This window comes from Cannabis sativa, chromosome 1 (assembly GCF_029168945.1).
Source record: "Cannabis sativa cultivar Pink pepper isolate KNU-18-1 chromosome 1, ASM2916894v1, whole genome shotgun sequence".
NCBI classification, from domain to species: Eukaryota; Viridiplantae; Streptophyta; class Magnoliopsida; order Rosales; family Cannabaceae; genus Cannabis; species Cannabis sativa.
In genome coordinates, this window is record NC_083601.1 from 36,722,843 (window position 1) to 36,744,902 (window position 22,060).

The 22,060-nt window shown below is 30.4% G+C and overlaps 2 protein-coding genes across 7 annotated transcripts; one reads left to right on the forward strand and one right to left on the reverse strand.

Moving 5' to 3' along the window:
• The first annotated feature begins 8,338 nt into the window (after positions 1-8,338).
• Positions 8,339-14,132, forward strand: LOC115706505 (uncharacterized). 3 transcript variants are annotated; one of them, XM_030634171.2, is made up of 8 exons: positions 8,339-8,670; positions 9,407-9,689; positions 9,941-10,176; positions 10,368-10,438; positions 10,518-12,168; positions 12,275-12,417; positions 12,633-12,819; positions 12,920-14,132. In XM_030634171.2, exons 3-8 carry the CDS (start codon positions 10,026-10,028, stop codon positions 13,564-13,566), a joined length of 2,850 nt encoding a protein of 949 aa, XP_030490031.2. In that variant the 5' UTR covers positions 8,339-8,670; positions 9,407-9,689; positions 9,941-10,025; the 3' UTR covers positions 13,567-14,132. The 3 variants fall into 3 exon arrangements, with proteins under 3 accessions (XP_030490031.2, XP_030490029.2, XP_030490030.2); XM_030634169.2 differs by having other exon boundaries at positions 8,340-9,025; XM_030634170.2 differs by lacking the exon at positions 8,339-8,670 and adding an exon at positions 9,069-9,255.
• A 1,342-nt stretch (positions 14,133-15,474) lies between these two features.
• On the reverse strand, positions 15,475-19,347 carry LOC115707936 (uncharacterized). 4 transcript variants are annotated; one of them, XM_061113865.1, is made up of 6 exons: positions 19,045-19,318; positions 18,674-18,748; positions 17,595-17,700; positions 16,789-17,006; positions 16,202-16,275; positions 15,475-16,097 (listed from the first exon to the last, which is right to left on the reverse strand). In XM_061113865.1, exons 4-6 carry the CDS (start codon positions 16,846-16,848, stop codon positions 15,845-15,847), a joined length of 387 nt encoding a protein of 128 aa, XP_060969848.1. In that variant the 5' UTR covers positions 16,849-17,006; positions 17,595-17,700; positions 18,674-18,748; positions 19,045-19,318; the 3' UTR covers positions 15,475-15,844. The 4 variants fall into 4 exon arrangements, with proteins under 4 accessions (XP_060969848.1, XP_030491903.2, XP_030491902.2 ...); XM_030636043.2 differs by having other exon boundaries at positions 16,789-16,875; positions 19,045-19,315; XM_030636042.2 differs by lacking the exon at positions 18,674-18,748 and having other exon boundaries at positions 16,789-16,875; positions 19,045-19,347.
• Positions 19,348-22,060: the final 2,713 nt, after the last annotated feature.

Here is a 22,060-nt window from a genome sequence, read left to right on the forward strand (position 1 = left end):
AACAAAAAAACAAAAAATACTACCAGACATCCTGTTAGATTTAGTTTTTTTTGTTTGGATTTTTTTGTCACAATTGTACATATCTTTCATTTATATACATATCTTTGGCTTTGTGCACAATTGATTATGAACCGTTAAAATTGCTCTAAGGGTATACCTCTAAACTAATTTTGATATAGGTCATAGGTGTGAAATCAGAGGTTTGATGTGATTACATTATGTATGGTAATAGACCTAATCAATATATTTTGATGTGGTCCTAGAGTCTTTATTACATGCCATTCCATCTCTTCGACTTGTATTTCTCTCTCTAAATTTCTTTTTTTTTTTTGTATTTATGTTCTTCAAAAGAAAAAAAGAAAAACAAATTGTATTTATCTCCAATATATTTTCTATGGCATGAAAAAGGAAAGAAAAAAAATCACAAATAAATTATGCAATGTTTGGCATCGTAACTAAAAAACTATTTTTTGTTTTTAAAAACAGAAAATTATTTTTAAAAATAATTTGACTTGTTTGGTCTTGCTTTTTAAAAACAGTTTTCAGAAAACAATGTTACAAAAAACAAGAATTTTAAAAACAACAAAATATTGTTTTCTGTTTTAAAAACTAATTCACTTTTGGTCAATATTGTTTTTAAAAATTACTAACCAAATGTGACTTGTGTTTTAAAAACTTCAAAAATTATTTTGTTCTCATTTCTAAAAATAATTTTTTAAAACAAAAAACAGAAAATAATACCAAACATGCTCTTACTTTCCTAATTTATTTTTCTTTTTATTCCACTTAAAAAGAAAATAATATTACTATATTCTACTTTTTCCTTCCTTTTTAGGTTTTCACTTTTATTTTGGCCCTCTCATTCCATTTATATAATTTTTATAATAGTAGTATTGTGTCATCAAAATAGAATATAATACACCACTAAAAAATAAAAAAGATTCTTTCAAAAAAAAAAATTGTAGAATTTTGACTTAATATCCTAAGATTTTATAAACCCATTTTATTTTTCTAAAGAACTTTTTTTTTTCCATTTATAAATAATGCACAAATCACATAAATTCATGTGAATAATAACTATTTTGAAAAGAGATCCAAAAGTCTATTTTGTAATATTTTTAATTAGAATTTAATTTTTTTCTAAATATACTCAATTACTGTGTACATGTCTACCATTGTGGTCTAGAGACTTGACCAAAGCTGTATAAATATAGGTGTATTTCATGCGAGTTGACTCATATTTTAGAACCTCACGATCCTATTAGCTGGTTGTGTCGATCCATAAAATAATATGAACTATGGTGTGTCAACCGTTAAAAGGATATAAATCGTATTGTGTCTTACTAATATTTTAAAGGGTAAGAGCATCACCAAGGAGGCATCAAATTTGGTGATGCAGTAGAATTAGCCCTCCAACGTAACATCAAATTTTACACTAAATTCTTGTGTGTCTTACTGACATATATGCGTGCATTTGTTCACACAACATTTTTTTTTTTTTTATAACTAATTTTTGTATATGTCTATATTATTAATTGTATTTATTAAATTACAATGTGTCTTTTTAGTCTTTTTTTTTATTAAAAAATTAATATAATAATAAGGAATATTTTTTTAGTGTAATTTTTGGTGTTGTGGTTGGAGTGAAGATAGTTTTTAACATCAAATTTGGTGATAGTGTGACACCATATTTGATGAGCTCCTTGGAGATGCTCTAAGAGCAACATCAAGGAGACGCCAAATATCATATATGGCGATATGGCGTGAATGGAGGATCCAACGAGACTGCATTGTTTGCAGCATTTTGAAGTTTTGTCTGCATATCTTTTTTCTTATATATAATTTAAATAATCTTTATATATATACTTATATTATTACAATTATAAAATTAAAAATTATTTTTTTGAGAAATTTTATAATGTATATCTTTAAAAATAATGTACGAATTTATTCCTATTTGTTTAGTCACCCGTCAGATTTTTTTAGTCTATTTTTTTATATAGTCGTGTATATTATAGTTATTTAAGACATTAAAAAAATTTAACACGCAGAAAACAATACACTTCTTTAAAAGTGGCACACTCATATACTCCTATCTGTTTTGGTATTCGAGAGATTTATTTAGTCTTTTTTTTATGGTCGTGTACATTATAGTTATTTAAGACATCTTTGCAGAATATCGAAAATTTTAAAAAATTTAAAACGCCGAAAATAAAATTCAAACTTTCTGTCACGTGACTCTTTTATTTATATGGATGCATTGTAAATGAACCTTATAATATTTATATTATTGCAAATATTTTAATTTATCGAATTTAGCCAATTTTACAACATTATTATCTTTAATCTAATTAGTAAGTTTATTTAAATTATTAGTTAAATATAACAATTGTGTTAATTTTTGTTATTTAATATGATATTAATTTTTTTATTTATTTTGTTAAAAAATTAATTTAATGATAAAGAATAATTTTTTAGTGTTGTGGTAGTGATAGTGTAACACTAAATTTAGTGTATTATTGGAGATGCTCCAAGGGTAAGGTCAACACAGTCCGTAAACTTATATTTTCGTGTCGTTCTCGAACTCATGCTATACTTCTGGTCCGTTTCTCATAAATGGGTCAGTTCATTTTTTTTATACAGACTCCCACTTTTCAATTATTTATTTTACAATTAATGAATTAATTATTAAATTATATATTTTACAGTTTTAATTATTTTTATATTATTTTTTTTTATAAAATTTTACACATAATTATATAATAAAAAATTAATTAGAATGATTAAAATTTGAATATTTATTAGTAAATACATATCTATTACTAATATTATTATCATCAAATTATAATAAAAGTTTAACGTGTATTTTTGGGCTAATTTATTTGTGCTTATGTGTTATATGGACTTGTTGTCATGCTTAAGTTTATTTTTTTCATGTCATACCAAATACATATTTTTTCGTAGCAGCTCGTACTCGATTGATTTTGTACCATGTCAAAATGCACAGTCCCTATTTATAGTTAGCTCTAGTCTTGACAGCCAATCTTCCTAAAAAAAATATTGTGAGGAACTTCTCGGATACATTTGTTTATATACTGGTTGAAAAATGACATTGACTTCTTCGGTACAACTTTTACTTTTACTTAGAAATGAAGAAATAAAGTTATACTTACTATTTGCCATTTGATAATTTAGTTTTAAAGAGCCATTTAAATCATAAAAATGTAGAATCTATTGTTACTAACTAGATTTTTTTATTTTTTATCTTTTGAAAATTCCATTAAAACTTGAAATCATTCATCTTATTTTTTCAATGATGGTTCCTAAAAAAAATAAGCATTCAGAAAAAAAAAACATATAAAATCTGGAATTGCATGCTTTTGGAAACGAAATAAATTGTATAAATATTTTATGATACCCCTTCAAGTCTTTTCCCACAAATTTCTTTGAAAATATCATAGTCAAATAGTGTATTGCTGCTAAAACTAAGAGACATAGTGATTAATTATTCGTATATAAGTGGTCCTGTGGTCCCATTATATTATAAGCATTAAGAACGTTGTTCACTACAAACAAAAACAATATATTGACTCCTTTAGCATACTACTTTTTTTTGAGAAACAAGCGTAGTTTTATATTAAAATAGATAAAATCTAGACGCAATTAATTCGTAAAATGTTCACAGGAACGGGCGATCGGGATCGATCAATAAACCTGGTGGGTAAAAGCGCTTAGCGACATTGTGAGCGCAAAATTACGATTCTACTAATATTAGAAAAAGTCACACATGAAAGAAGGAGAAACTTAGACAAAAGGAGACGTAGTTCTCGAAGCGAGTGGGACGCGCCCGTTGAGAGCGTTGATAGCGCGCATAAGTCACTCTCCTTTAGCATACTACAAAACTTGGATATACCATACCATCGATCTCATTCACTGTTACCCTGTTGGTATCACCCTTACTAAAATACTATTATTTTTAAATTATAAAGAATATGTCTTCTCTTTTTTAGCTCAATTATTAAAACAAATGTCTTCTTCATGAAGTCCAATCTCATTTATCCACTTTAAAATTATTAATTCATGTACTAATCGGAAAAATTAGTTGAGTCTCTTTTTATCAAGTACATGAATATATACTTAGACAGTTTATGGAGAAAAAAAAAACAATTAATACCTGCTCTGTCTATTTTTTCATATTGGATTTTAATAATCATCACTTAAGATTTATTATTATTGATACTTGATAGTATAGCTGGTTTCCCTACATTGATAATAGTAACCAAAAACATATGGAGGGACATTATTAGGTGGTTGTGTTATATATGGGCCTTAAGATTAGACAATTTAATCGTATGGAGATGGTAAAAAGGGGTTGTGGTATGTGGGCCCACTGCTTTGGTGTAGCATCACCCCAACTAAACTGCATTTAGGCCCAACTACTCCTCTCACATGCAATATGGACAAAAACATTTACTACCTAAAAATATGCATGCAAATTCTTTTAACTTTTTCTTATTTTCTTTTTTAATTGTAAATTTCATACATTTCCCATACAAAAAAATGACCCTTTTTGTTTTTAATATGGGAATATGAAGAATTCAGTGCCAATTTCTGCACTAATTGTAATATGAGAAAATGGATGGTACTAGTAAATCGGTCAATATAAAGGGATCTTTGGATTTTCTAGTTGTAAATATTAAAATACACCGTTTGAGGAATTGTTTTAAGCTTTTATGTTTAAAATATCAAGAATATATTCCCTAATTTAATCAGTAAAAGGGAATCAAATATATACTTTTTTTTTTTAATTTCTTTTGTAAGTAACATTACGGGGGTTGTTAACACTACATAGGTTTGGATAGATGAATCAAAAAATAAAATTATTCGAGTGTTGAATTTTATGATTATTATTTATAAAATATAGTATTATAATCATATTATTTGAATATATATATTTTTTTTAAAGTTGATTACATTTTTTAAATGTCAGTTCTGGTACAAATTATATTGTATTTTAATTATTCTTTATTTATTTTTTTCCTATCTAAGTCCAAGACTCAACCATACTTTTATTCATGAAACATGATGGCGGTACATTTGTTCTTACTTGTCAAAATCCAAATTATTCTAAAGTTGAAGTTGATATAATGACAGCCCATAATTTTCATCTAATAACCAGCATATATGGATATGCATATATACAACACAAATATTTTATATACATCTTTGAGTTTGTCAAAGAAAGGATGCAAACCTGTACAAGCTAAGAAAAAAGCAACAAGAAATAAGTTGAGCCTTCCCACTAACACTTTTGCAATGCTTAATTTCTTTTCTTTAGAGCCTATATTAAGCCAAGAAGCGGGTTTGTATTCAAAACATTAGCCATCATTATACATTATAATGGTTTTGAAAAGAAAGGAAAGAAAAAAAAGGTCAAAAGAATAATGGCAAAGTGCCTTAAAATTAACCTCTATGCTTTTCTATTAATTAATTTCTATTTTGTAAAAAAGAAAGCACCCAAATCATATCTCCTTCAGTGTAACGCGTCCCCTACTCTATATTACTATAATAATCATAAACGTGTACACAAATACGAATATCTATTCTATATAAAGTGTGTCTATATAACTAAAATTCTTGGTTTTTGAGAAATTTATGGGTGATTTTTAATTTTTAGTTAATAAAATAATAAAATATTATTTATATATAATAAAATAATAATAAAACAAATCCCATTAATATTTGAACTGATATTAATAATAAAATATTATTTATATATAATAAAATAATAATAAAACAAATCCCATTAATATTTGAACTGATATTTGAGTGACTTTTAATTTTTATTTAATAAAATAATAAAATATTATTTATATATAATAAAATAATAATAAAACAAATTTCATTAATATTTGAGCCCGATATTTGATCTAAATATTCGAGAATCTGACAACATTTAAAAAAAAACAACCGGGATTTGATACTATGAGACTCTCAATTAAAAAAAAAAGAAAAAAAAAGTAATATGCTCATCAAATTTGTATTTATTTTTAAACATGGTGAAAAAATGAATTATCTTTCATATTATTCAACAGAGTAAAACAAGTTTTATATTGGTTTACTATTCAACAACCTTGTCAAGAATTCTCGTAAGTTGTAACCACAAAATTGCCAGGTCAAACCAACACTTTCATTGCAATATTCACAGACTAACTACAAAATTATTTCATAGCATTTACAGAACCGCACACCCCCAATCATCTTTAATATGGACGTATCAGAAGCCAGATCATTAACCTAATTGGTTAGTTCTATTATGTTTTGGAACAAATCGTCTATAATATAAAAAACTCATCATACTTGTATCTTGAAACATTCTTCAGGAACCAATATTTTAAAACACAATTGTTACCTCCTTAAGGTCAACCCACTCCCAAGTCTCATTTGTTGTATTTATATCATAGACGAAGCATGCGAGCCTTGTAAATAATAAGAAAATCAAACGTGGTTTAAATCTCGAGGCAATAGAGCCTTTTCAGTTAAATCTCAAAGATACATAAATATACAAGATAAAAAAAAGCAAATCTAAGAAGTGGGTGCCACGTTAAAGCTAAGGAAACATTAAGCAAGCTTGTTAGGCTTGTTTTACCTGATTTATGGTGTTTTAAAAGAACATATCGAAGCAGAAGCACACAAAAAAAACCTCCACATCATTTAATTTTTTTTAAGGTAGTGTTCAACTTGGAGATCTAACGAGTTTCGCCCTTCGCTAATGGCTTAAGAGTTCAAATTCCGGTATTGTATAAATCTTCACTTTGTTCTATTTCTTATATTAAATAAAATTTTGCTACTTCTTTTTTTAATTTACAACTTTATTGTTTATATATTATTAGGGACATTCATGGAAATTAGGGTTTCTTTGAAATATACAATTAATGAGCATTACTTTTTGATCATAGTGTGTTTTCCATGGTTGAAAACCTCAATAATCTCTATCATTTGATATCAAATAAAATAAAATTATCATAATGTATACATTATGGTTATTTAATGAGTAATTAGTGTGTTGAAATTGTCAAGCTGATATTTAGAATTGTTTATAATTGAATTGTTTCTTTGTCAAAATTAATATTAAGTATATTTATATGTTTATAAGTTTATCTATTTTCTCTTAGATCAATTATGCTCATATACATACTCATATAGACATGTTATTTTCATTTTGTAATTTAGATCTTCTTAGTCATTATTTAGTTCACTTAAACCTTTTAGATTATGCTAGCGAAGTTTTTGTTTCTTTTAGAGTCTTACATTACAAAGATCTGTATTACATATATTGTTTATTTTTGACTATGAGGAGGTGGATTTCTTTATTGGGAAACATATAGCGTGACAAATTATTGTTCATATATTTAATAATTCTTTTTGATTAATGAGATTCATATACATAAATATGTATATTGAATTCTTTATTCAAATAATTATTTTTGATTTTTACGTGATTATTTATTGTTCTTTATTCAAATAATCTCACCTAATAACTAATAATGTTTTTTCTTTAATTTTTTATTGTATCACTTTCAAATAACATAGAAAAAAACTAGCATAAAATTTAGTATACGTGTCTCGCACGTAGTTTTTGCTAGTATATCTATATATGTAAAGATGTACACATATGAGATTTGTTTGTTGTATTTTTTTTTTAATTAAATCCAAAAGATAGCCCACATTTTTTTTTTTTGAATGATAATCTATCAATGGAGAAGAACATTGTTAAACATTATATATATAAATTATATTTTGTGAAAGAGACTATTGTATTATTACTTGATGTGTTACCAATACTTGGAAGTATATGTTATGGAAGAGAATCCTATATAGATATATGGTCAGAAATGTATATTTTATTATACTGAACTGACCTAATGAGTTAATAATTATCCATTGATCTCACCATCCCAAAGAAAAGATAAGAAAAAAAACATGGCAGCTGAGTATGTTTATTTTTTCTTCTTCTAATGTTAGGTAGTTTTTTATTTTTAGATAAACACCTTTTTTTAGGGTGTCACTGTATAAAAGATGTTGAAATTAATTGGTTGGAAAAGTGGAAATATATATTTTTTTGTCTTGTATCTTTTAAAAATAAATAATTTATATTTGGTTGTTATCTTTGTTATCTAAAAATGGAAAAGAACATTAAACACAATAGAATGAAAGGAAGGAATTAGATTTTAAAGTGATAATTATAAAAATTAAAATTAAAAAAAAAAAGTCGAAGTATCATATTCGTCCTTCTTTTTCGTCTTAAAACCTATTTTTCCTTTTCTTTAGATTGGATACGTATTATTACTCATGTCATGATCCAATTTTTTTTTTAAAAAAAATCTGATAAGCTCAGGAAATTTCTCTAACTATAACTATAGTACATACCCACACGTCAATCTAAATACGCTTTTTTCTACCGGTAATACCAGCAAAGTTAGAGAGAGGAGAGAGGAGAGAGAAGAGTGGTGAGTTTGATGATGGTTGAGGGTGGGAAATTCAGAGGAGAAAAATGGAAGAGGAGACACACCTGACTTTTCTTCCACATAAAGCACTCTCAATGGACCCCATTGATTTTACCCCAACACTCACGTATTCCTTCTATTGTCACCCAACAATGACAACATTGTAAAGCTCGAGTCTTTTACTTTCTTACTCTTCTCTCTCTCTCTCTCCCTTCTATTCCTCTCCACTTTCCTCAGTCTTTAATGGCTGCCCGCCTCTATGAGAATTTCTGAGTAAAAAAAAACTATTAGTGGGTCGGTGCTGGATAAGCATTTTGGCCTTTCTCTTTTTGGTTGTCAAGAAAAAGATACCCATTACCCATTGAGAAAAGAAAAAGATAGATTTTGTTTCTAAGCATGTGTTTTTGTTGAATTTGGTGTAAATTTGATCTGGGTTTTGCTAAAAAAGTGTGATATTTTGGACCCTGTCAGAAAATTATTTTTGATAGTGCGGTGCTGAAACCTTGACATTATTGAAGGTAGAGTTTTTAGAAAAGCTTTTTTCTTGTGTTAATTGAGTGTTTTTATTTTTTTTTGGTATTGTGATGTAATGACTAATGAGTCATTTTCAAGGATCCGTGATGCTACATCGTGGAGAGTCAATTACATCAATATGCATGCTTTGTTCTATTTAATTGGCTGGCAGCATTGACCTTTGGAAATTGTTTTTGATTCACCCCAATTTTGAACTCAAGTGTAGATAAATTATGTAATATAGATTTGATTTGTGGTTGTGTTTTTTTGATTTAATTTTTGCTTCTCACTAGCTTTTGATTATAATTCTTGAGAAAGTGCTTTCTCATTAATTACTGGCTTTGTTCTTGAAGATTGACAGTCTGACTAAGTTTCTGATTGTGAAGGTTGAAGAGGTTTAACTTTCTGGGCTTGTTCTTTTTTGGGAGGGAAGAAGAGAACTTCTCCACATGATAGCTTTTTGTGAAGAATTTTTTATGACCCGTTTAAAGCTTCTATCGAAAAATGAAGTCTTTAATATCTTAACATCCAAGGAAAGTTTAGATGCCCTGAACTTCCCTCTGTTACAAAGCTTGAGATTTTGAAACTGGAATCTCTGGACTAAACTGCACTAGATTTCTCCAGCAGCATTATTCTTTTCGAGCTTAACGAATTTCGGCTCTATCTAAGGTACTACCAACATTTTATTTATTTATTTTATTTTGGTACTAGTCCATCCACTGTTCTTTCTTGTTTTTTCCAACAATATTAGCTGAAAATTTGCATGTGTTTTTTTGGTTTCTCGAGAAACCCTTCTTCTTCTTTGTGGTTCTACTAAATATTCATCCAATAACTACCCAAAAAAAAAACCATGGCAGCTAGTAGATAAGAGATTACCCCCCATAAATTTGAATCCTATTGACCCAATTTTGTTGATGCAGTGAGAGATCGGCAAAGAAAATTAGAAAGGCATATAAATCTTTCTACAGGAAGAAACAAAAAAGAAGAGGAAATCATTGATTTGATATGGCTAAGAGGTCTCACAGACGCGCGGTACGGTATGAGAAAGATCAGTCAGGTTGTATGTGGGGTTTTATTAGTATATTTGACTTTCGCCATGGCCGCTCTACTCGTAAGTTGATTACAGATAAAAGACATGGAAGCAAGCACACTATTGGTAAGAACTCTCCCCCCAATTTCTAGTTAACATGTTTTTATATTTGGAATCAAGAAATTGCATTAATTGGATTTAGAAGTAATGATTAATTTCATATCTGGTGTATTAAGTAGGGAATTAACATTTGGTTTAATCCATTTTCTGAGTAGCTGTTGAAGTTTTATTTTTTTGTTAATTTTCCTTTACTGCAGGAACTGGAATTGCTAAGAATAGGTTTGAAATATTGAGTAATTTGGGAGAACATTGTCAAGGCACCAATGCTGTAAGTAAAAGTGTTTCCTGCATTTGTAATATATTGTTGTTATAAGGTTTATTGATATAGAAAGAGATCCTTATTTCAGGGTGATAGGACTGCGGAAATTTTGACAGCTGATACGGTTAAGCCTAGTGTCAAGAAACTCATTGAAGAAGAGATGGTTAATGAGCAGGGCATGAAGAAAGAGACTAGGGATGCTGTAGAGGAACCTAAGCAGTCAGAATCTGCTTATGAAGGTGATGTAAAGATGGATCCTAAGAGGATTAGGAAGACTCGGAAGAAAAGCCGTGATATGGATGTGCAAAATGTGCAATCTGAGTGCTCTTGTAAACATAATGCTGACCACCAATCTATAAAAGATCTAGCTATAGATGAGATAATGGAAGAGTTCTCTCGCCGGATTCACCAAAAAAGTATTAGTTTCAGGAAGGATGGCTTGAATGGTGAAACTCCTGAGCTATTAACTGACAAGCATTCTGATTTTGAGGAGAAATTGAATGGGGTAATTAAGGAGTTTATAATTCAGAAGTTTACAGATGGGAAATGTCTCAAAGAAGACCAGAAAATCCACCTCCAATTCAGGGAACTCATCGATAAACTACAGCTCACTAGCTCAGATGAGGAATTGTTGCTGAAGCTCTTACAGGATCCACAATCTTTGCTGGTTAAGTATGTTCAAGGCTTGCATGAATCTCAAGTGGAAAAAGATGCAGAATGCAAGCCCATTGGAGGATCTGATTTCTCAGAACATAAGCTTGTCAGCTCAAGAAAATCTGAAGATGTTGTCAATCATAAACATCGGTCCTTTTTCAGGAGGAGGACCAAGTCTCAGGAAAGAAACCAGTTGGAGGAAAATGAACACCCTGACATTTTGAGTAAAATTGTCATTTTAAAGCCTGGACCAACAACAGGTTTAAGAAATTCCAAAGATGAAAGTAGCCTCGGAAAATCCCAAGAGTATCATGATATTGTTGGAAGTAAAGAACCAAGTGATAGAGTTGGATCCCACTTTTTCCTTTCTGAAATTAAAAGAAAATTTAAGCAGGCTATGCGAAAACAACAAGAACAATCAGGATCTGGAATTTCAAGCAGATCTTCCACCGGTCATCAGTCTAAGGGAGATAGTGAAAAAGTAGTTGGGAAGGGAAATGTTGGAAGAAATTCTCCTACTAAAGATCATTTCTACATTGAAAGAATTGCTAAACCTTCCAGTGGTTCGAGGAGAGGGGACAAGATTAATAAAATGAAAGACTCTGAAATAAGTAAGCAGGAAAGTGATGCTTTTCCCAGCGAAAGAATGTCTAGTATCTATGACCAGGCCAAGAAACATCTCTCTGATCAGTTGCTTAGCAATGGAGATGGTGCAGACTTATCAAACCGACATAATACTAAGACCCTGGGGAGGATCCTTTCTCTTCCTGAGTACAGCGCTTCTCCTAATGGCAGCCCTAGAAAGGACTGGGAAAATAACTTTGTGACTGCACAAATGAGATTCTCTTCCCAAGACAAATATCAAGTGATCAATGAGAACAGATGTTCTCCCAAATCAGAAAACAATGTCAGTCCTCTAAGTAGGGAAGCAGAAAATTTAGAGAGTAATTCACCTGTTACTGGCAACAGCCCTGATCAAAAAGTAGAAGCTCCTAACTCAAAGACTGATATTTCTGATGATGTTGGTCGTGAAATTGAAGTAGAAGATGCTGTTATTTCCACTAAAGAGAATATCAGTTGTGAAGGTAATTTCTCCACCGTTTGAACTTTAATACAAAAATCTTTTGGCAATCATCTCGTTCAGTTAAAATAGAAATGCAGTTAAGTCTGACACAAAAAAAAAAATTGTAGGTGATTCAGAGTTTGTAAAAGAAAGTAGCATTACTTCAGATGGTCCCTGTGAACCGTGTAGCTCTTCCACTGCAAGGGATGACCCGAGTGATGATGTTCCCGTCACCTGCGATGATAAAAGTGATTCTCTTTGCTTGAAACAGGTATTAATATTTTTATTCACTTGTTTTCTTTCGGTGCATATAAAGCTTATATTCATATCAGGTCTTCCATTTTCCTGTACATTAATTTCATGGAAGGTTTTTCTTGTTTTCATGGAAGGTCTTCCATTTTACTATACAATGGGCTGTTCACTAGTCCAGAGAATCTGAGCATAAAATATATTCATATGTAATCAACATTTATGGCTGTTTATTAGGATTCACATGAAGAGAACCAAGTCCAATCTTCTCCACCAAGTTCCCCTTCCAGCTCTTTCACCTCCAGAAAGGTTGCCGATTCAGAAAGTTCTGTGGACATACCAGAAAGGCCGAGTCCTGTTTCAGTTCTTGAGCCTCTTTTTGGGGAGGATGATATTAACCCTGCAAGCTCCACATCTCAAACTGGTAAGCATACACACCCTCATTGATTATTCTCTTCAGATATTTTGATTTTCCTGTTGTTCAACCCTTATTGACTAATGTCAATTCAATCACTGGACTTCAGCCAACTCAACAATACAACCACTTCGAATTGAATTTGAAGATCCTGGTTCTCCACCTGCTTCTGATGAAGCATGCAACGGAAAAAGATTATTGGATGACAAGGAGTCAATATGTGCTTATGCAAAAGCTTTGATGCAAGCATCTGGGTTGAATTGGGATAAAATCTGTATAAAGCTGTTTTCCTCAGACCAACTACTTGAACCATCATTGGTTGATGAGATTGAGTTTTTCTCCAACAAACTCTGCTGTGATCAGAAGCTTCTCTTTGACTGTATAAACGAGGTCCTTGTGGAGGTTTGTCAATACTATTTTGGTTCCTCTCCTTGGCTATCGTTTGCTAAACCTAGTGTATGTCCGATCCCAGACATGACAAATGTTGCTCTTGTGGTTTCTAAAGGAGTTTATTGGCATCTTCTTCAAATTCCTTTGCCTCATACTCTTGACCAGATTATCAGGAAAGATATGGCAAGAACTGGAACGTGGTTGGACGTTCGGTTTGATGCTGAAACCATTGGTTTTGATCTGGGTGAAACCATTCTCGAAGACTTGATGGAAGACACCATATTAAGTTGTGTAAATATAAGTTGCGAAAGTGAACATGATTTGCTTCCAGAGTTAGAGGAAAATGCAAGAACTGTCGACTTGTAGAAAACAACTAGCATTTTGTTCATACTCGAAGTTTGAAACTGACCCGCATTGCGTCAAAAGTGCAATTCAATTTTGTTCACTGGGAAGATGGACAGCTAATGTGATCTGATAAGAAGAGAGGCTTACCTGAAACATCCTGGATATAGTTTGACTAAGCTTTTCTTTTAACTTCGTGTAATGAATCAATCTGTACAGAATCTGCCACATCAAAGAACCAGGAGTCATGGGCATTTAGGTGTTGTTTTATCAACCTAAAGATCCTTCATGGGCAGGACTCAGGAGGGTCAGAGACTTCAGTTTGGACGTGCTCATTTCATCGACAAAAACGGTGTTTTTTTCTTTAGGATGACAGGCAGCTAGCTATGTAGATTTTGTAGAGTTCTGCAGTGTTCATGTGTTAGTTGAGGGTGTGTTTATTTTGTTTGATTGATTCTTTCTTCTTTGTGTTAAGTTCTTTTGCCTTTTCTGGTTGTGTTTGTGAAGATCGTTTATCCGGGATTGTGTGAATTGTTACTAGGAAATTTAATAAAGAGAAAATAAAATAATTACTACTTTTTAACTCGAAATATTTATTATGTATAATTACTAAAGTTAGTAACTTTTCTTTCTGGTTTTAAAAGATGAAATCTTATTCCAATAGATCAGCAATTACAAAAGTCAAGTAATATTGAAGAGCTGAGAGTCTGAGACCACTACCAACAACATTAAACAATTCTCTTTTGTATTTCATGTAACCTTTAGAGCCACTAAAACCCAAATCAACATAACAATAATCAAACATATCTAAAGAAGAAGAAAAAAAAGGACAATAGCATAAATAGAGTAAGCAACAACTACCCTTGTCGGCTAATTAATCCTTCAAAACAGCAAAACCATTATTTGAAAAATAAGATAAAAATGTTGAGCTGCATTAACACAGCACCATACTGGCACAAGAGATTGCCTCTCTTCACCAAGCTATCTGCAAGTTGTGTGGGACCAAAACTGGCTACTGCTAGTCTTCTATCAATGTCACCCTGAGATTTGACTTCAGTGTCATGATTTTATTGTTTACAAAGACTATTTGAAACCCTCTCAGTCTCTTTAAAGCCATAAATGGTGGTAAGTTTTAAAATTTGAACACCCCTCCAGAAATTCAAAATACGGAAACAAAACAACCCCTTTACTTCAACATTTATAGCATTGTAATATGCACACGCCCCACAAGAAACAGTGATTCAACGATATTAATGAAAATCATAGAGCAACACATTGACCTACAGTACAGTAAGATATGTTTCTAATTTCTTGACCATGTTTAAATTTGAATACATAGGATCTTTTTTCCCTCAACTATTATCATATTTAAATTTTGTCATCTAAACTTTTTCTCTTAATGAAAATACCTTCCACACTATTTCCATTATAGAATTTTGCCCCTTAAGTCATATGCGGCTAAAAAGCTACTTGTATAGCATTTTTAGAACTTAGTAACAATATCATTTCAGTATCACGTGTGTAATTAAATAAAATAAAAAATATTTATTAAATTTAAAAAATATCATTTTTAAAAATAGAATCTTAATAAATACTTTTTCTATTCAATATAATTACATATTGACTACTACCTCAGTTCAAAAAATACTACATAATTAGTTTTTTAAAACACGTGTAAATAAAGAGACAAAACTCTATGACAGAAGTAGTTGGAGAAAATTTTTTATGAACATGAAAAGTTTAGAGAACAAGATTTGAATGTGGTTATAATTGAGGTGGAAAAAATCATATTTGTTCTTTAAATTTTGACATATAAGCTAAAAAGAAAGAAATCAATGTAGTTTCAAATGAGTTTGTGTTTGTTTTCATATAATATTTGAAAGTTTTAGTTTTCTGTGAAGTTCATCAAGCCAAAAAAACGAATAATAATTATGATAATGATAATTGCAGCATATTTGTATATAGGGATATTGATATTTGTTACAGTTTCATAATGCTCTGCAAAGACTTGCTATTCCCATAGTCCCTGCCATCAACAACACACTCAATTTTTACATCAAAAGTCAAGAATGATCAAAAGTCAAGAATGATGACATTGCCTTCAGTTGCTTTTCAAAATTCTTACATACTTAGACATCAAGAACAAGAAACTAAACATTCCTTTGTCAAGGAGAACAATGATAAATAAATTATCATTGTGTGGAATTTAACTCACCTCATTTACTAGATCCACTAAATTACACGTATAAGAAAGTTGGCATATTTTTTTCAAAAGACAGCGCACAAAATTTGAAGTTGAGAGTCACTTCTTCTTTTTCTTTGTTTGTACAGATGGCATCATTGGAGTTGCTGCTCTTTTCTTGTTAAAAACTTGGCTTCTGCTTTCTGTATCTTCACTATCGTCAGAGTCATCATTAAGTTCATCTTTAGTAGCTAAGTTAGACTCCTCGGTACGTTTAGTTCGAGTATCCAATTTGGCAAAGAGTTTTCGTTCAATGGGATCAGATAATGGTCCAACATTGAATTGGCGTGAAAATTTGGCACCCAAGCCAAGCCTGCAGAAATACATGATAAGCTTTTACATAGATTTTGAAGTACATAAAATCATTAAAAGTAGCAATCCCTTTACTTAAATAACTACGATTGTAGTTATACTAACCTGGGATGTCGTCCCTCTACTTCATTTTGTTCATCATCTACAGCTTTAGTCATTTTGCTAACCCATTGTTCAGCCTGCATATACGACGCACAAAGAGATATTTTTCAGACTACAAAGATAGAGATTAATAGTCAGAAGAGTAATGCCAGTATTTGCACAAAGAATTATGCCTATAACTATAAGCACCGGCATGTGGATTTTGGAAATCTTATAATCAGTAAGATTTCAATACATCTGGCCTTTAAAGATTATTATTTCTTAAAAAAAAAATTTGAGGAAAAATCCAAACGCGAAAGACCCACATAGAGTTTTAGAGGTCATCCAAGTCATTGTAATTATAAGGACTTTATGGAGTCAGCAACTATCACTCAAGAGGTAAGAAAACTGGTATCGCATAGTTCAAGCTTGCCCATTATGAAATTTAGGAAGCCATCATTATAAAGCAATTAGAGGAAGGAAAAAGATCCATAAAAAAGACCCGAGGAATGCTGATTCAGTGAAGAAAAAAGAAGAGTGTGTGTGTGTGTGTGTGTGTGTGTGTGTGAGAGAGAGAGAGAGAGAGAGAGAGAGAGAGAGAGAGAGATTACCAGTGTTAAAGCGCTGTTTGACTTAACAATGTTGGGAGGACTGAACTTTTCCTTTGTCATGGTGCTCGCTGTAGCTTCCTACTTGACCTACAGACACCATGCATCCATCCATAATCAAACTACAATCCAAACACTATAGCAACTGAAATATAGCAGCAATGGAAAAGAAGCTATCTGTTTTGGAATCAATACATCAAAACCTTGGTCAAATAAGCCACCTGTAAATTCATCGAAATATTCTCAATAAATAATCCAAACTAAGTTTGATGCCTTGTAAAATTCTTTAAGGTCTACTCAATCTAACTTAAAGAAGACGCTACTGAAACCATTTTAGTTCTTTATCCAACATTTGTTTTCCTTCCACAGTTTACTCTAACCACAATCTCATAAAGTTCCTTTCTTTTCCTTGCAGAAACAAAAAAAAACAAATAGTACTAACATTGAACTCCTAAAAAATCCTAGTCCTATGTCATGTACACAAACTTCAAATTAAAAGCAAAGAATTTCACTCCAAATGTTCTTCCCAGGAGAAGGCGAAGAAAACAAAGTTTTCTTAAAGGCACCCGGTTGAGCAGCTCTTGTGCAATGTTCCCCTTAGTAGCAGTTTTCTTAGTGTTCTATGACCTTAAAATTAAACCTACACAAACCAAGAGTCCCAGCTAATACTTCAAGTTATTATTTTTCCATTCAGAAAACCACAAGGATAGTACTCTTACTTTTATCTACTCTTCTAAATAAACCCCACATTTTATAAATTAAATATGTAATGAAACAACTAAATACAATTAAGGTAGAAGAAAGTTTACCCAGAATATGACGGAACGAAAATATGTATATCTGTAACCAAATATCCAAACTCCAAATGCTCTCTCTTCTTCTTCTTTGTTTGTAGAAGCACCAATTCAGTCAATTCTGATCAAATATTAGTCATAAGGGAATTAGAAGTCAGATTTGTTTTAGAAGGTTTCACAAATAATCAATCACGTTAATAAATACTAATTATTCAAAAGCATGATTTCTAAAATACAACTCATGCTAATTAGCCTCATGCCAACCTAAAAACAGTAAGCAATTACTACAGCTAGCCATGGCCCATACATCAATCTTTCCATTCTAAGAATACTTCAGATTCATTATTGCTTTTCAAAAAATAGTCAATAAAGATGCAAGTACTGAAGCAACATGAAGTCTATTAAGACATACCAAAACCTTGAATAAGCATATCAGCATGTAAATTTGAGTTAACAGGCAAGAAATATAATTACACTAGAGATCATTGGGGTATCTTTGGATTAGTAATGTTAGGTAAGCTTGAGTTAAATAGTATAATTACATATTATAAAACACACAATTAACATTTTACAGAAAATACAGGTTATTGAGCAATTTAACCAAACAGTTCATATGCACACAAATTTCGAAAAGAACAAAGTATATTAGGGGTGGGCATGGCCTCCCGTTGTTCCCCCTATCTCCATCAGTTGGCAACACTTTATCGAACATCAAATAGAAAAGGCCAAACATATTAACACAGTGATATTTCTATTACTAGCAAATGTCAATTTATAACGAAATAAACCTTTCAGTTTGTGAAATTCAGTTGTCTTCAGCAAAATAGATAAGACATCTCAATTTTATGATTTTATATTAGCCTAAAATAAGGCCTTCTACCTTTCGTTCTATCAAACACTCTACAAGAGATATTAAAGTGAATAAAACAATGGTAAGAGTGAATCACCCTTTAAGAAAAAGTGAAGAATATGTTCAACAAGTTCATGAATCCTAATACACACCTAGGATTGCAGCCTCACATGGTCATATATGCAAGTTTAAAGAGAAACTCGCTTGCTAAAAGAATATCTTGCAAAATAAAAATGTAACTTACTAAATAAGAAGAATCGACATAAAATTAGATTCTTTCGAAAGTTGTGTACGTATGAGAAAGATGGGAATAGGTGTTCTGTAAAATTAAGGAACAAACAAAGAGCAGACCATAACAGCAATCAGCAGAGGCTACAATTTTGAATATGTAATTAGAAAAGGATATTTCCACAGGCTAGCTTAGCTCTCTCCCAAGCTTGAGATTAGGTTTTGTTGGCCAAAATTAAAAAATATGTAATTATAAAAGGATAATTTAGAATGAGAATAGAGGATTAGATTTGCAATAATTATGGATTGATAGAACTGTGTTCTACATTACTGTGCGTAGAACTAAAAAGAGAACCCAAAACCCTAATCCCCAAATTCCAGTAGTACCTGACTCACTGAGATTGGGTACAGTGGAGTGGAAGTACTTCTCCTCACAGTCACAGCTATGAATATAAATTTTGATTTGTGTGTTTCTGATTTTGGCTGAGAAAAGTATTTATAGGCTCCTATCTTTAACCCCACTAAAGTAATTTATGTACACACTTGAGTTCAAAATTCGGCTGATTCAAAAATCTCTCGATATTTTCCCTTAAAAAGAACCTCTGGATTTCTGGGTCCATTAAAATCAAAATATGAAAAGGGCTTTTTTTTTTTTAAGTGGAGAACAAGAACATAATTAGTAAGTACAGATACGCAAACAAAAATAGTCTTAAAAGTTTATATATTTTGAAAACATATCAATCAATATATCAATAATCAATGTATATATATAAAAAGGAATGGATTCCACGTGGCAAGCTTAATTGTTATTTTTTCCTAATCTCTCTACTCTTAATTTTTCTGATTTATTCCTAATCTTTCTAATTTATTTAAATTTTTATTAGTCAATTATTTTTTAAATTTTAATTAATATTATTTAAACTCATTGATTAGTTCTGATGGGTGTTAATGGGTTTAAATTTTTATTAATATTGTACTGTATTCTTTTCATCTCCTCTATCGTTTGCCTTTTAATCTTGTCTCTTCACCTACCTATTGTTCTCTTATATTTTGCCAAAGGTGCTCATCTCTTTTCCCATCTATTTCACTACAGTCATAAAGTAAAGATCACAGGTAACATCATTTCTATTAAAATCTTTCCTCACAATATTTCACTTTCACTTTCCATTTATGGTCATTCTTCTTGGTTACTATTAAGCAATCACCTCTCACTATTATTTTTGGGGCTCCTTCAAATTTTGTTCTTTAGTTACCATTAACCAGATTTTTTTTTCTTACTTTTGATTTGTTAGATATGTGGAACAAGATGTGTTCTTTGTGAATGAATTTAAACCTTTATGTGTTCTTAAAAATTATGTGGGTCTTTCTAAAATTTTGATTTTTAGTTTATATTTGTTAGATTTGTGGAAGAATATAAGTTATACATAAATTAGAATTCACAAATTTATTACAATCACTATTTTTAAAATTTAATTTTATTATTTTGTATTTATCATAAATTTATATATATATATAAAAAGATTTGATGTTATATATATAAATATATATATATATATATATAAATAAAAATAAGGAGGGAAGATTTGATGTATTTCAATTGACCTAATAATCACTTTCTCTAATTTTTAGCACATGAAGAGTGAGTTTTTTCTTTGAAAATAGATGATCGAGAATGTCAAACATTTTTCATTGGGAACAATGAGAGAATGCTATTGTTTCTGTTTTAATGATAGTGTGTGAGAGGGATGTTCTTTTATATTATTATTTGTTAGTGCTTGTAATATTTTGTCTCATTTATAATTTGGTGTGTGATTTTGAATTATACAGGTTAGTAATTTGAGAAGATAGAAAACTTGCTGCTAGAGTAATGTGATGTGTGGTTATTCAAGATGATGATGTGCTGCCAGTGAAAAAGATTTTTTTTAATAAGAGAGTCTTGTATTATCTTTGGGTAATATAAATATTTAATTGGTGTGATCAGTGTTCTAATTAATCTTAATTATTTTTTCTTTTGTTATGGTTTGGTGCTTTGAACTTAAAACTTTAGGATTGTTTGGTTAGTGAGAAATTGATTTCTTGATGATCTATAATTTTTTATTTTTATTTTTTTAAATCAGATCTTCTGATGATTTCAATCATTTATGTGTTTATACAAATATATATATATATAAATATAAATTGATACAAAAAATAGCACTCCTTTATATATTTATGCGTGTATCTTTATTATTAAGTTCGTTAGCATATTAGGTTTCTTTTATGAAGTTTATTTTGATCAAGTCAAACTATCGTCATATGCAAGCTTGGCTTGAGTTAGGTGCAAAAAAATTTCACGACAGTTTAATTTTGGACCATTATCTGATATTAAACTTCTTAGGTATAGAAAAAGCCCTTCAATTATTTTTTCATATAAAAAGTATTTTATTTATTTTCTATGTGGGTGATTGGTGAACTTAATCTTGCTCATTACAATTTTTTTTAAAGTGAATGCAGAATATATTTTTGCATTTTTCAATCTTTATTAAATTTAAAATAATTATAAAAAAACCATTTAATTATTTTTTCATATAAAAATTATTTTCTTATAATTCTTTATTTTAATTTTATTTAAATAATTAAAACTATATTAATTTATTAATATATAATATTTATTAGAATAATATGACACCCTAAATATATATATTTTTTATATATGCTGGTCAAATTAATTTCATTAACTAAAACTACTTTCTTCTTTAAGGATTTTTTATTTATCTTATCCCATTGAATGAATTTTTTTTTACCAAATTAATTAATTGTACTGAATATTCTAATTTATAGCTACTAAAGATGAGCATATTGATGAAATGCAAACTTTTCTTAAGGAATTAAAAGTCAAAGTAAGTGGAAAATGGGTTTTGAATAGTAGTTTTGAGGCGTGGAATTTGAGCGCATGTAGAGTAGTGTTGGGTTTGGGTAGTAGTGCTGATATGATCTGATCACTTTGGGGCTGATGGCTCCTAAAGACGGCGAGACAAAAGAGCTTAGGGGGTCGAGCTAGCAAGCTTGGACTCATCAAACCCCAGGTAGATATGTACCCGAACCTCGGCATTGGCTCGCTTCGCTCGGCGCCCTTGTCCTCGTCGCCCTTGTAATTCCGTGATTTCATGATCCGGTGCCATCGTTTCTATCGGAACAATGATGTAGACGCGTTTTCTAATTTAACCTATTCTTTATTGTTTGAAACCCTTACCCAATGCAATATCAATCAAAGTTTTGTCATTTGTCACTAATTAAAGTAGGTATGTTTAACTGCAAAAACGCAAAAAACAAAAGTTTTATAGTATTAAAAAGTCTTGTCCTCTGGTGACATGTTTATGAAAGTCTGGTGATCGTATTTTTGTTCTTTTGTTGGATTTGTTTT